This window comes from Nasonia vitripennis, chromosome 1 (genome assembly GCF_009193385.2).
Source record: "Nasonia vitripennis strain AsymCx chromosome 1, Nvit_psr_1.1, whole genome shotgun sequence".
Lineage (NCBI taxonomy): Eukaryota > Metazoa > Arthropoda > Insecta > Hymenoptera > Pteromalidae > Nasonia > Nasonia vitripennis.
The window spans coordinates 5,417,580-5,433,693 of record NC_045757.1 but is presented as its reverse complement, the minus strand read 5'-3'; the positions used below and the strand labels follow the sequence as shown (position 1 = coordinate 5,433,693).

The 16,114-nt window shown below is 48.0% G+C and overlaps 1 protein-coding gene across 1 annotated transcript; it reads left to right on the top strand.

The window, feature by feature from the left end:
- Positions 1 to 5,962: 5,962 nt before the first annotated feature.
- On the top strand, positions 5,963 to 7,930 carry Pka-C1 (cAMP-dependent protein kinase 1). The gene is given in 1 exon segment (NM_001170910.1): positions 5,963 to 7,930. A coding segment is annotated over 1 exon segment (1,062 nt). The 5' UTR covers positions 5,963 to 6,387; the 3' UTR covers positions 7,450 to 7,930.
- The last annotated feature ends 8,184 nt before the right edge of the window (positions 7,931 to 16,114 follow it).

Here is a 16,114-nt window from a genome sequence, read left to right as displayed (position 1 = left end):
CATAATTAAGCCCGATATCTGCGTAATTCATCTTCGCTGCCGCTGTGCACGTGTAGATTATATTGCGTTATCCGCCAGACACAAAATAGAATCTCGACGATGCGTCGCCGGGTTCAAGTTCAAGAAACTCCGCCGAAGCGATTACCATCGGCCGCCATATCTGGCCATTAATCAGCCGCTTCCGTCGCGCCGCTTACGCAACACCTTTTCAGAAATCTGCAGGAATGCATCCATACACACGCACACACACACCCAAAAAACACGTACACGGTGCAGGCACCTCTTCGCGCACGGAAAAATTCATTTACCGTATACACGAGTTGCACGGCTGAAAAAAGAGAACCGAGAAACTCAAGAAGTCAAAGGCGGCGAGAAAGAGAGAGAGAGAGAGAGAAGCGGAAGCGCGCGACTCGCTTCGCCGGAGCTGCTCTCTCGAGTTCCTTGGCCCTCGGCGCGGTCTTTCTCGCGTCGGCGGTCGATTTTCACGGAAAAAAAGAGCGCGCGCTCGCCCGCCGCTCTAACCACGCTTCTTTTTTGTATACCTGTATATTTATAGCCCGTATACAGGATCGAGGAAAAAATGTGTGTGTGTGTGTGTGTGTCCCGCATCGCGAGTATCTGTACACACGATCCAACAGGTAGGCGCGAAAGGAGAGCAGAGTGGCAGCAGGTATTATGAGTGCGGCATCAGCGACGCGTGCGATGACGGTTTCCGGTGCAGCTGCGTCTCTGTGCGCTGCTCACGAGAGAGAGAGAGAGAGCGAGCCGAAAATCCTGTATACTCTACTGTTGTTCGAACACCGCCGGGACTTTTCCGAATCGTGACGCTGATGGTATACTGTGTTATTTGAGATGTAGACCGTACGATGTTCGTTATTTCATGTGTATCTGGAGGATCGATCGATTTTCGCGGGAAGAGATGTGCGTGCGCGCAGGTGGGCCGTTATCAATCTTGAAATTGGCTAATTACGGCCAATTAGGAAGCCGCGCGCTCCGGAGTCATTTGAGTTGGATGTTGATTGTTTGCGTTATTTCCGCCGGTTCGGTTCGCAACCGGATAGTCTCAGAATTCGAGAGACCCAGTGCCCGTTCACAGATAGTACTTACTTTCATAGTTTGGCAAAATTTCTCGAAAAATAATAAAGCCACCGGAGGCTCTTGAACCCACATCCAGAGACAGCCTAGATGGCGCCACAGGCAAGCGGCGAGAAGTATATACAGACTATGCATACGCGTGTCTGGAGGGACGTATGCGTTGAGGCGCTGATGCTGTGCGATGTGTTCCGAGGTCACACGCGGCTGCTGTTTGAATAAGCTGCCTAGTTTGCGTTTTGTTGTCATTGAAAGGATGAGAGGCCACATGGACGTGAGTAACGAGGGATTCGGTAAAGGCCTCTGCTGCTGCGTGGCTGCGTTGTTGTGTTATGACGATACGATCGAGAGGGAGATTTCGAGCGTTGGATGCTGGCACTGCTGTTTTGAAAGAAAAAAGCCTCTCGACTCTCGAGAGTTCGAGTGTGCGCAAGTGAACGAGTATATGAGGTATATTTCGAGCTGTGACGAGAACGTTAATTTGCATAATGTATACGCTTTTGGAGGCTTCGCTGTGCTTGCTTTTAATCAAAGACGAGATAGCGGATAGAATGTTGAAGGTGGATAGAAGAAGAAAAGATTAATGCATTTTAAAGCTTTATTTAAGTAAATTTAATGGATTACTAGGGGGATGATAGGTAGTAGACAATGATACTATCGAACACTCAAAGAGTCCGAGTCAGCGCCGAGCGCAACTCTGCAATATTAAGACGAAGGCAAAAAGAAATTACAATTTCTCAACGACCGCTCGCGACTTCAGCACTGTATATACCACCCACCAGCCACTCCTCCGCAATTCATCCAACCAACGGCGTCGAATCGCGGCCGTCTCAGAATGAAACCGGTAAAGCTCTGTTATACTTAACTCTGATCCTTGCGCTGCTCCTTTTGCGTCTCCGCGTCACGCTCTTCACTCCTCTCTTTCATCAGTCGAACAACCGTTAAACCCGGCCGACCGACAAGACATACGCATATATACATACACGCAATTACCTATATCTACCAATAACCATAAGCGCCGATCACATCAGATACCATAGCTGCAGGGGGGATTCGAACTCGCCAACTTTCCTCCCTCGCATATACAGCAAAACATTTTCCTTTCCATCGACTCCCCGAAAGAATATCAAAGGAGTTACAACACATCGGAGCAGCATCAGCGACGTTGACGTACGTATACCGGCCGGCACATGCGCGCGCGCCCGTTCGCTAAATCGATAGCCCGCGCGCATCTGCACGAGCTGTATACTCGCCCGCGAAGCGGAAAAAATTTTACACACTCACACACATACGAGCGAGGAATCGGGCATAAGAAGGACTAGTTTCCTGAAGGATAACGCTCCTGCGCGCGACGCGTTTCTTTTTTACGCGGCCGTTATGCAAACGGCGCTTTTACAGTTACGTAAAGAGCGTAGGAGGAGAGAGAGAGAGACTCCTGCAATAAGTAATTGGCAGCCCTTTTTCAGCGCGCGCGCGCGCGCGAACATCCCGGCCTTTCATTTCCTTCGTTTTGCTCGACTCCATTAACCCGCCGGGCTGTGTATGCGTGTAATATACCGGCGATGCAAAAAGGATGACGAGTGAAAGGGTCGTCGCGGTTTGTAATCGATGTGTGCCTCTGTGTGCGGATTGGCTGGGAGTATATACAGCGAAGAGTTGACGAGTGAATTGATATCGGAAAAAGTGACAGAATCGTTGACCTTTTTGCTCTCGAAACTACCCCCCGAACGCCTCTCTCTCTCTCTCTCTATTTCTGACAATAAAGGACGTTATACGTGCATATAGAGACACACAGCGGTCGGGGCAAAGGATTTCTCACGGGCCGCTGAGCGTTCGGTCTATCGAGTGTGTACACACATACGCGCCGGTGACGTCGTATACACGCCTCTCTCTCTCTCTCTCTCTCTCTCTCCTACCCCCGCGTGCCACGATTATAAATAGCGAGATCCACATACTCTGTGTACATACTTTGTCTCGCTCTATCTCCTCTCGGTATCGCGATATGCGACGTTAGGTTTCGTATTACGATGGAAAAGTGCGTGAGATTAGGTCGTGGAAAAAGGAGGAATAAGGATTCGCGAAAAGTTCCGAAAATCAAGGCGACAGAGTTTCCACGAATTCCGCAGAGACGCGCGAGAGAGCTATGCGTGTGTCTCCCATGGCGAGTAGTCCTGCGGAGAGAAGGAACCGGTTTCTCCCGGTGTAGCCAGTCGTTCTCTCTCTCTCTCTCTCTCTCTCTCTCTCTCACTGCTGTGTGAGAAAACGCCGGTCGCTCACCAAAATTTACGGGACGATCTCTACACTGTCCATACACGTGTGCGTGTATGTTCTCCTTCTCCGAATCGCGTCCGGCCGGCCGTGTGTGTTCTGCAGCCTACTCAGAGAGTTTCGGCACGTAGGTTCGGTATGCGCTGCGATCGTGGAATCGAGAAACTTGAATTCAACCGACATTTTCGGACGTTTCTTCTGCTGCATATAAGCTGTGGCGAGCGTTTCACTTTAAAAAATATTTAGTTTGATTTTTTAACGCGTTCTTTCTTTTTTTTTTGAAATTTAAATTTTAGAACGTAGAATTCCGTTACAAAGCTCGAGCTTACAGTGGCGTGAGCAATAACGCTGGATTTCATTTGAGTAGCTGGACGTTCAGGTTTCTGGCATCGCTCCGCCATCTGAAGAGCGGTTACAGCCCCGGCGTGCTGAATCTAGTGAACTGTTCGAATAGCGTAATTAACCTTCGCGTGGCGCCATCTGTCCTTGGGATCCAAAACTTGTCAGAAAGCTCTTACTCTGCTCCGAGGGTAACGGTTTATTTTTCAATCAAATTATTCATTTTATCGAGTTGGCCGACAGTTTGCCTATCCTAACGATACCGGGTCTATCATTCGATCGTTATTTTACTGAACGCAAAAACCCAGTGCTTTATAGAATACAAATCTATTTATAGAGAAGCTTGCAGTAGTTTCGACTCTCGCCGCGGCGGAGGCAGCGCTGCCTGCCGAGATTTCAAAAATAACGAAGATCCGTCGTACACACACACAGACACACATGCATACATACATACCCATGCACACAGTACACAGGGTAAATAAATAGAATTCTATTATGGAGACAGTGTACGTTATGCAAATGGCAATTAAGAGCCGAATCCTCGCAGAGCAGCGCCAAAGCAATTACCTCGAGAAAAGCATGTATAGGTAACTCTCGTAAAGCTTCACAAGTAGACACGTCCCAGGCACGGTCAGACGTATTTCGTTTCGGTCCATATATAATATAGGTGTTCTCCGACGTCGGCTGTTCATAAAAATTCCAAAAATAAACGCCTCGTCGTAAATTCCAACAAACAGACAGGGACGAGATAAAGCGAAGCCCTGTGTTCCTCTTTCTTATGCAATTTGTCGGCGCATGTACACCTACACGGGAAAAGAGTCGGAGCAGTAGCAGCAGCCCTATTATCTCCCTGCGCACACACGCGTATACCCATATATTTATTCTAGCGTCGCGAGAGAGCGATAAGGAAAGTTCGTCGCTCACAATCCTATCAGCCAGTACCTATACAGTGTGTACAAGGTATATAGTGCATACGGAGAGAGAGAGAGAGAGAGGGCCGTCGACGCGCGCAGCGAATTCCCCTGCGCGTGCGGCAGTACCTATATATTATACCTACACACATTTATACACATACACGCGCGCGAATCGCTCCGCCATCTTTGCCAGGGAATTAAAAGCACAAGTGTAGCGCGCACCTGCCATATACACGGATAGATCACGAGCGTGAGAGAGAGAGAGAGAAGCAAAGACGTCGTCGTGCGCCTGCGTGTGCGGGCATAACGATTCCGCCGCCGCACCGCACACTCGCGCATTGTGTCAAGTGACCGACGACGGCAGAGCGAGCGAAAGAGAGAGAGAAAGAGAGAGAGAGAAAGAGCGTCGCCAGTGTCGCAAGTGGAAACGGGCCGCGCGGCACCAGACTCAGCTCTCTCGCGGAGATAGGCTCGCTCAGCTCGCGCGCGGAGAGCCTGAGTATAGTCTCTCTCCCTCTCGCTGTACTATACATAATATATACAGCACAGAGCCATACGTATACATAAGTACACGGTATAGTGTCGGCAAAGAGAGTCGAATATATCGCGCTCCTCCTCGCGAAGAAATATATCACCGAAAGCGAGCGAGCGAGAGAATCGCACAGACGGACGAATATATAATAATAATACCCGCTGTGGGAGAGAGAGAGAGAGAGAGAGAGAGAGAGCGAGCAGCTGCGCGCGCACACACACACGGACGTCATCGACCAGCGTGCGTGTGCTCTACTCTTTCCCGTCGTCGCCGTCGGCAGCCCGCAGCACCAGCTCTCCACGATATAGCGCGAGAGAAAGACAGACCGAGTGCTGCTGCACACGCAGTGTACACGTATGTACACACAGCGTACACGAGCGTATATTATATTTCCCGAGTGGTGGTATAGCCGGAGTCGTGTGAGTGCGTGTGCGCGAGTGCTTTTTCACTTTGAGGAGTAGGCAGTGCTGGCACGCCAAGTCTCGAGGCAGCAGTGCGTATACACGGATCAATTTTCCCTCGATCGAGCGAGCGAGCGCGAAAGAGAGCGAGATAGAGCTTCTTCGGCGACGAGCAGAAGCAGCAGCAGCAGCCGCCCGAGAGCGTATATCGCAGAAGAGAGGAGGCGGCGCGCACGACCCGCCGAGAGGGAATCGATCGAGGAGCTGTTTTTTTCCGTCTGGCTGACGTCGCCCTTGGATAGACGGATCGCGGAGAGAGGGAGTGGAAGCGCAAGGCAAGGCAAGAGAGAGAGAGAGAGAGCGAGAGAGAGAGAGAGAGAGAGAGAGAGAAAAGCGGAGTAGCAGCAGCAGGCGACAGTGTGTGGCAGCTCGCCTATACCGAGTGTATCGCGCAGCCATTGTGCCAGGGGAAGAGCCGACCTGGCAGCTGACTGACGAGATGGCGGCGGAGCCTGAGCAGAAGCAACAGCAGCAGCAGGGTTGACCCAGTTACAGTAGTGCAGCCGGGGAAATATACAGCCGTCGTGCCAGTGACCGTCGACGAGTGCGGTGCACCATAAACCAGTCCAGGAGAGTGCGATTGAGTTGGCCCTCTCTCTCTCCCGCCAGTGCTGTGTGCGCGTGCCTCACTCTCTCTCTCTCTCTCTCTCTCTCTCTCTCTCGCTGTCTCGTAGCGGAGGGCAGATATTTTCGCCAGGCGCGAGGTCAGCAAAAAGCAGCCGAAATTCTGAGAAAACTAGATATCCGTGGAGCCCTGGCAGGCTCGAGCGGCTCCAGTAAGATGGGCAACAATGCCACGAGCTCGAACAAGAAGGTGGACGCCGCTGAAAGCGTCAAGGAGTTCCTTGAGCAGGCCAAGGAGGAGTTCGAGGACAAGTGGAAGAAGAACCCGACCAACACCGCGGCCCTCGAGGACTTCGACAGGATCAAGACCCTGGGCACTGGCTCCTTTGGCAGGGTCATGATAGTCCAGCACAAGCCCACCAAGGAGTTCTACGCCATGAAGATACTGGACAAGCAGAAGGTCGTCAAGCTCAAGCAGGTCGAGCACACCCTCAACGAGAAGAGGATCCTGCAGGCCATAAACTTTCCCTTCCTCGTCTCTCTGCGCTTTCACTTTAAGGATAATTCGAATCTCTACATGGTGCTGGAGTACGTGCCCGGCGGAGAGATGTTTAGCCATTTAAGAAAGGTCGGCAGATTCTCAGAGCCCCACTCCAGGTTCTACGCCGCCCAGATTGTCCTGGCGTTTGAGTACCTGCACTTCCTCGACCTCATCTACAGAGATCTGAAACCCGAGAATCTCCTCATCGACTCACAGGGTTACCTCAAGGTCACAGACTTTGGCTTTGCCAAGCGAGTCAAGGGCAGGACGTGGACTTTGTGCGGCACGCCTGAGTACCTTGCACCCGAAATCATTCTCAGCAAGGGATACAACAAGGCGGTGGACTGGTGGGCCCTGGGTGTCCTGGTCTATGAAATGGCTGCAGGCTATCCGCCCTTCTTCGCCGACCAGCCAATTCAAATCTACGAGAAGATAGTCAGTGGGAAGGTTCGTTTTCCCTCGCACTTTGGCTCCGAGCTCAAGGATCTTCTGCGCAGCCTGCTCCAGGTGGATCTGACCAAGAGGTTCGGCAATCTCAAGGCTGGAGTCAACGACATCAAGGGACACAAGTGGTTCGCCAGCACCGACTGGATCGCAGTCTTCCAGAAGCGAATTGAGGCGCCCTTCATACCCAGGTGCAAAGGACCCGGGGACACTAGTAATTTTGACGATTACGAGGAGGAGGCATTGAGAATCTCGTCAACGGAGAAGTGCGCCAAGGAGTTTGCTGAATTTTGAAGGGTCTGCAGACCGCAAGGTTAAAAGCCAACATCAGCTGCTTATAGCTGGACCCATCGAGGAGCTGCAGTATGGTGGATCCCAGGCATCGTGCCAAAGTGTGCGTCTGGCCAATAGACCCGGGCGCACCTTTGAGCAAATGCAAGAATGAGAGAGCGAGAGTGACCTAGGAGAGAAGGAATATTAAAATCCCACTCACCCAGTGATTCTTCATCGACGACGAGGGACTGTTACATTCTCCTAGGTTGTGTTCTGTCACCCTTCCCCAAAAAACCCTTTTTAGGCAATTCCTATGGGTAATACAAAGCTTAAGTGTTGGAGGTGCCGCACGAAGAGAGAAGAGAGTGAAGGTGATCAAGTCCTATGGAAGATTGATGTAGAAGGAGAGCAAAGTGCAGTGTGGAACCATGAAATTTCCTACAGACTCTTAGTATTCTTGTTGCCGATTGTGGACTTGCTTGTTGTTAAAAAAAAATAAAAATAAATAAATAAAAATAAATAAATGAAGATGATATAAGGGATAACGATGAAGACGAGCAAACACGACTTTCGTCGTCGCATGAACAGTTACATACACAGACACAGACACACGTGAATCCTCTTTTTTTTCGTTTTAACACTTTAGTTGCCGTGTACAAAACCAGAGAAAAATTGATTTAAAAAAAAGTATAAGGGAAGTTTTTTTTTCGCGCCGATGTCGCGCTCGACTTGGCAGCACAGCATACATAAAGCCGCAGAGAAGGATACAAGTGTTCGTCGTCATTTTGTTTGTGCAGTTTCGTATATGAGTGCAGTGACGCGAGAGCGAGAGCGCAGAGTAATAATTAAATAATAATTAATTGATAAAACGTAAAGCAGCGCGAAAAAGAGAAGATTAATTAATTAAAGAAAAATTATTATGATGAAGAAGAAGATACGTTATTATTGATTGAAAAAAAAGCAAAAAAAAACAAAATAACACGGTGGTTGTACGCGCAGAAGAAAGTGCAGCAGCAGATCATTGTTTCTACGACGACGTCGTACACAGCAGCAGCATCGCAGAGGAGGAGAGTCGAATCATGAGCAGCAGCAGCAGCAGCAGCAGCGGCGGCACCGGTGCTCATCGTCGCAGGGAATCATCCTACGCATAGCAGCAGCAGCAGCAGCAGCAACTCTTCTTCTTCGAGCGTGATTGTGACGTATCATAATATCGATGTGAATGAGAGTGTGAGAATGAGTATGAGAGAGAGAGAGAGAGAGAGAGAGAGAGAGAGTCGCTCCGTTTTTAGATTCCCCCCCCCTCGTTTTTCGTTCGACCGCCCCCCCCCGAGAGTATACATGAAAAAAATATTATACATATTATATAAGAAATAACAAAGTGCGTGATAAAGGGTCCAGATGCTCCACACCGCAGACTGAAAAAAATTTCGAGAAAAATATAATAACGAGAGAGAACAAAGCAACAAAAATAAGAAAAAAAGGCAAATAAATGAACAAAAAAAAGGTAACCAGGCGAGACCGAGGGCACGTGACGCTCGACCTTGCGCGGACACGCGCACTTTTAAATAAGTCTTATAGAAAGCAATCGGTGCAGACGGGTATACACACATTAACGAAAAAAAATAAATAAATGAAAGAAAAAAAGAAACACAGAGAATAGATATGATGATACATAATGGCTCGATCATTTCTCGATGTATAATCTTCCGGTTGATACGCGAGAGAGAGACTTATATTATATATTATACGACGACTAGTACCACCGCTTGTAACGATACCGCAGAAGAACCTATCTGGTATACCGCAATATCTAACACACACACACACACATCGTACACTCTCACACACGGATACACTCACAGAGACGGATGAAGCGTGTAATACACATCATATCGCGCACACGAAGCTTTTGTTATAATACTTGAAGACGGCATAGCTATCGCATCAGCCCAAAACTCTCTCTCTCTCTCTCTCTCTCTCTCTCTCGTCGTCGCGCGTATACAATATCGAAGGATAACGAAAAAAAAGGAAGAAGAAGAAACACAGGCGCGCATAAAGTAATAGATATATACACATATATTGTCTACGTTTCATTTGGACTATTTTTCTACGTTGTACTATCGATTCGCTCTCGCGCTAGCGCAAGCCCGTCTAAGGTCGTGCGTTACCCACTTATTCACCAACACACACACACGCGCGCGCGCGCGCACACACACAGCGACACACACGTACGCGTGTATATTTTTCCGCCTGTGCGCGACTTGGCTTCGGAGAGAGAGCGTAATGCAGAGTAGAGAGAAAAAAAGAGAGAGAGAGAGAGAGAGAGTGAGCATATAGCGCTCGCGGCGCCACCCTCTGCCGTATATGTCCGCATGTGTATCTCACAGGGCGCCGCACCGCGAGCTTTTTCTATATTCGGTGCAATAAGTACACCTTGAGCGTAGATACCGGCCCGGCTGGGGCCTTTTTTCTCTCTCCCCCCCCCCCATATTGTACACCGCGAGATGCGACTTTTAACGTAGAGAGAATGCTGACGTTGACGACGATGATGATGAGAAAGCAAATTATTGTACTCGATGTGTGATCGCAGCAGAGAGAGAGAGAGAGAGAGAGAGAGGAGAGATAGGTCTTCTTAGATTACGTATTTTCTAGTAATACTTTCCTCCCTACCTCAAGGTCGCGTGCGTCGTTCTTTTTTAGCGCTAGATAAGGGAGAGAGAGAGAGAGAGAGAGAGAGAGAGCGTGTAATACACACATACACACTCCCACACACATACCCACTCCCACACGGGGACGCTCGAGGAGAGAGACTCTTGGCGCCGTTCGCTCGCTCGTTCGCTTGTGCGCGCGCGCTCGTACTCTATATACCATTGTATTCCGTGCGGCGCCGAATATATATATATATATATATATATATATATATATATATATATATATATACATACATACATACATACATACATACACACATTGTACATAAGGAGAGAAAGAGAGAGAGAGAGAGAGAGAGAGCATGTGTGTATGTGGAACCTTATTATACAAGGGCAAAGCCGATCGACGCTCTCCTCCTGTGTTATTTTTTTGTTGTGCCTCTTCTTCTCTCCAAGAATCTCGGAGCTTTTTTTGCGCGCGCGCGAACAAAAAAAAACGACGACGTCGGCGCAGCGCCTCGCGTTATTCTCCTCCTGTACATTTTCTTTTCGCTCTATGTATGCATTCAATTTTCGATCGACGCCGAGGCCTGATGCCTGTGTACAGAGAGGCTTCCAATCGTCCGCGCGTAACTCAATTGGGAATTGAGCTCAATCATCGGCTCGATTAAAAGGAGTTCTTCGCGACTATCTCTCTCTCTCTCTCTCTCTCTCTCTTTCTCTCTTTACGAGCGCGTATGTGTGCACTCGTCACGTGTGCGCGGATCTGCGTATGTTTCGTTTTTTTTTTTGCGCTCGACATAATATATTCTGCGAAGTATTATAGAGCGAGGGAGAAGTCGCGCGGCCCGATGCTGCACCTTTTACGAAAATAACGCAACTGTACTCTCACGGTATACACACAGACACACGTTTTGCGTGTGGCTCACAGTCAAGGTCGCGACGCTTCTTCTTCTGCTTCTCTGGATTTACAAGCGAAAGCTTGCGTAACTCGCGGCGCGTGTACAACTTTGATGCGGAAAACGCAGGTGCGAAGAACAAAAGTTGCGTCTTCTTTTGTATATCTTTTTGTTTGTAACCTTATGCCACTCTCTCTCTCTCTCTCTCTCTCTCTCTCTCGTAGTCTCAAGGTGCGCAGGAGAGCGAATCTCGTAAATAACGGACATGCTTCGTCTTTTTTGTTTTTACATAAATAGTATCTAATTGCCAAGAAATCGTGTAACAACAATCTCTCTTTCTCGAGGAATAATAATCATTGTACAATCGAAAGAAAAAAAATCGTAAATTAATTAATGAATAACCGACGATTCTTCTGAAGCTCCTCCTCCTCCTGCGGGCCGTGTTTCCTCCCCCCGTATATTGTATACACGCACGTAGGGGCCGACGTACCACACAATGTATCGGAGAATACTTAGTCTACTGTAAAACCACGCCGCCACCGGCGACGAGAGAGGGACACACGACGACGTGGACGGACTCAGTGTGCGCGCACGTTATATAAATAAAAGTGAAAAGAAAAATAGAAATACTATAATAATGAGAGAGAGAGAGAGAGAGAGAGAGCATGTGTGTGTTTGCGTGAATGTCTGATGTGCGAGCGAGAGACGGATGTTTAATTTTAGAGTTTTTCGCGTCCGAAAAAAGAGAGGCGAGAGGAGGAGCAGAGAGCGCCGGGGTCCGAGCTTCTATTTCGCGAGAGTTTATTTTTGCGCGAGCGAGCGAGCGTTTAGACACTACACACACACACACACACACACACACACACACACGCACACACGCAGAGCGTTGTCTCGCATTTTTTGTTTCTTCTTGATTTTTTTTTCCAAGCCGCAGGATTCGCGCTCGCTCCTTTCGTATGAAATACATGTGTACATTACTTCGATTCTCCCGTTATATGATTGTTTTTTATTTATATATATATTATACATATTATACATATATTATCTTTTATTTTGCGTGTCGAGTCGGAGAAAGAGAGATGATGTGTAAGGTGTGCAAGCGAGAGAGAGGGATGTGCGAGCGAGAGAGAGAGAGAGAGAGAGAGAGAGAGAGAGAGAGAGAGAGAGAGAGAGAGAGAGAGAAAGAGAATAGAGCGAAAAAAGACGAATTGGGTTTTCCACGTTTTTTTCGTTCGACGTTTATATATTATATCGTATCGATCTTTGTTCATTTTGTACTAGTCTGTAACGGAGGAATAATTAATCATAATGTATATAGAATGATGTTAAACGATATTTAACTAATGATAACAAAAAAGAGGCAGAAATATATGATAAAATAAGTGTACAAACATTGTTTTCATTGCTTTGCGTTTTCACACACTCTCTCATCATTATTAATCTTCTATATTTTAACATGCGGAAAACCCAAATTGCTCCATCAAGCCTTTACTCGCGTTATCGAGCGAACGAAAAGAAGCACTCGTTTTTGTCGAGGGAATCTCTTCTTCTTCTTTTTGTAGTTATAATTTCGCGTAACGTTTTTTTTTCGCGACAAGTCGTGCGTGCAAGTCGCTTTTCAGATTCTCTCCCGACGACGTTAATGACGTTGCTCAGACGAGAGAGAAACAATAACGCCGGAATTTTTACACCTCCCGATAAGAGTATATCTCCCCGGCGAGTATACAACGTGCAATTGCTTATATATACGTACGAAGACTGTCGAAAAAGGTATAAGAAGAGAAAGGAACAAACGATGCATATGCTGAGCAGTATTATCGTGTATACATGTATAATTGATCCCGAGACGAGCAGAAAGTTTTTCAGTTCCATTCGTGTATACTTATGAATCAGTGAGTACACGGACGAGGAACCAACTCACACGAGTATATACTTTTATTGGCTTTCGATGTAATTGTACCAAGATACTTTTGTAAATACGAGAATAAACGCAAATTAACTTGTCAATGTTAAATGGACATTATTGATTCACACCGCGAGGATATTTTAATTTTCTATCGTTCACTCTTATTTTTACGCTTTGAAAAAAATACGTCAGTCGTCGTCCACTGGAGGAAACTCAGCAGCAGCCTCAGGAAAGAGTCGTCGCCGCACATCGGAGTTTCATCAGCAGCTCCCGAATATACTTATATCTTTCGCAATATCTCGAAACTATTATTAGCAAATATATATCCAGGCCATCGCCGCGCGGCCCCCCCCCTCTCTCTCTCTCTCGGCATCTTTGTTCCCCTCGGCTCTTTCCTTCTGGCATCTTCTCTTCCGTCAATTTTTTCGCGCGCTCGCGAATTTTTCGACTCGTTAAGCGATAAATACGACACACACTAGAGTTGCACAAGCGTATCGGAATGTTGATGTAGAGCAGCGCTCGTACACTCGCCGGGGCTAATTAATTCTAATAATCGCGCTATTTTTAGTCGGCGGTGAGTCACTGCAGCGTTTTGTCCACAGCTATACTTTCATCTCGTTACGTACGCGTCTTCCAGAAGCGGCTCTATTGTGTAGTACGTAACGTCGTGCTATTGTTGTTGTTATTCCGAGGAGCTTTTTCCAGCTGCGGAGGAGCAAATGATCCTCAACAACGGGTAAGTAAACAGAGCACAGAGTCGCGGAAGAGAGAGAGAGAGAGAGAGATCAAAGGGACGGAATTCCAGGCGCAGAGAGCGCTTCGAGTGTCTCTGAAGAAGCATCGCGCTCTCGAGTAGGATCAAATCGATCCCGCGAGGATTTTCCTCGTGTCGCGCGCGAAAACCATAATATTTGTGCGCCGCGTCGATTCCGCGAAATTCGAATCGTCCTCCGTCGTCGGCACATTTTACAGCGTCATAATATACGTAAACAAACGCGATTATACATACGCACAAAAACGGAAAAATCGAGCGCAGCTCTGATCGTCTGATTACCCACACACGTTGCATCGATTTTTCGAAACTTTCTACACAGCCTGTATACAAGCGGGTCAAGACTCTACGGCACATCGTACAGCACAAGAAGCGAGCGAGAGGAGAGAGAATAGGTCGCTATCAACGGAAGCGTGCGCCGACGAATTTCAATGTGGCCGGTTCCTACACACATACACAGACGCGTATAACTGTAAAGCAAGAGACATTACGTAGGCTCTACGATTCTGCGTATACTCTAATCTCCCCCGCAATAAAAAAACGAGTCGACTCGAATCCCGAACATTCCTCGATACGCCTATACAATCCACGCGCGTATTATTATATATCGTCGTATTTATAGTCGGACGCGGTGTAATCCAAGTCGCGCAGCTCTACCTCGGAAACGCGATCGTCGGCATTATTTATATTTATAAACTCTTCTCTCCCGCGGGCCGACGAGTTAGACGTCGAGGAGAGGAGAGAGGAGAGAAAAAACGCGGGCGCTGAGTAGAGGGCAGAGGACACAAAGTATGCGCGACTCGTATAAATATTGCCGCGAACGCGATAGCCTTGGTAAGTGGATATCGCTACTCTCTCTCTCTCTCTCTCTCTCTCTCTCTCTCTCTCTCTCCTCCTCGTATTATACACACCGGACACGTTTATACACCCACCCATTGTGTGTCTCGATTTTTCGATCGGCCGAGAAGGAACCGATCCTTAGCTGCAGGATTAATTAAGCGCATTAGCGCGCTGGAATTGCGCAGCCGGTGCACTGACATCCTATACTCCGTAACGGAGTCGTTAAAGAAACTCTCGTAAAAAAGAGTGTATACTTACACACATGCGCGCGCGTAGTTTTAACGAAGCCGGCCTGACATATAATATCGGCGCGTTTACGATCGCCGGCTGTAGGTCGCGCGCGTTGTAAATAAAGATATACGCGGCGAGCTAATCAGTGCAGCGGTGTGAAGATCGAAGCCGATTTATCGATCGCGGCGCGTTTGTTGTGTATAGGCGCTGATAAGACAGACACACATCAAAGCCGTGAATGCCGAAACGAGATTTCGATTACGATACACGCGATTTCGTGTCAATCTACTTACGCGTCGTTTTTCCGCTTTTCGATTTCTGTACACTCTATGTGTGCGGCTATTTTGGTATATATAGCTACACGGACGTCCGATGCATCGAGCTTATCGCCTCGTACGTATCGATTGCACCGGATAAGGACGAAAACTGTTGCGATGGACACACGCGCGCGGCAGATGGTCTTCGCGGTTGGGGAGATAAAAAAAAGGCGTCGTTGTATATAACGCGTCTCTTATAATTATATGCAAAAAAAAAGGATCAACGTCGCCGTCGAATTCCCACCTCTCGTTGGCGGAAATAGGCGCATGCACGCGTCCCTATCGATTTAACTTTCGCGACGTGTCAAAAGTTGAAACAGCTGCCGGCACACGGCGGCGCGTCAGGGGAGTAGTCGATCTAAAATTAACACGGAGAGCGAGCGACTATAGTGTAGGTAGTCATCATTTTTCCACTACATACCAGTCCCGCGAGGGCTTCGCCGTTGAGGAGAGCAGGTGCGGCCTTTTTTGGCGCGAATCTCGAGGATTTTCCTTTATTGGGGAAATCGCATTTCTGGGTGTTTGGGGGGAGATTAATTAATCAGATTGGCCGTGAATGCAGCAGTACCCACAATACGCAAATCAAAAATAGTAGATCCAACGCGTGGCCGATGCAAAAATAGCCGCGCGGCTTAATCGAGAAACAATGGTATGCGCGACTTTCGATTTGAAATTGATCATCCGCAAGAACAGCAGAGCTGCAGCATCCCTCCGCGCGCGACATAATAGAAATGTGACCCAGATTCATCGAGACAAAAGCGCAGATAGATAGAGAGAGAGAGAGAGAGAGAGAGAAAGCAAAGTACCTGCTCGCCTCTATATACGCAGAAAGGGGCCAACGACTCGCTTGATACGCTCGACGAATCGGTAAAAATTTTAACGCGTCTTTGCACGTTCCTCCAGATAGCACTGACGTCAAGAAGAGACATCATTCGAATGAAATTCGCTCCTGTATACACACATCGGCGGCCGCTATGCAGTCGACTCGTTATCAGTGGCTTAGGCAAATAACAAGCGGACCGTCGAGATAAATCAGGCTCTCGTCCCGCGCGGCGCGCAGTTTTCGTAAA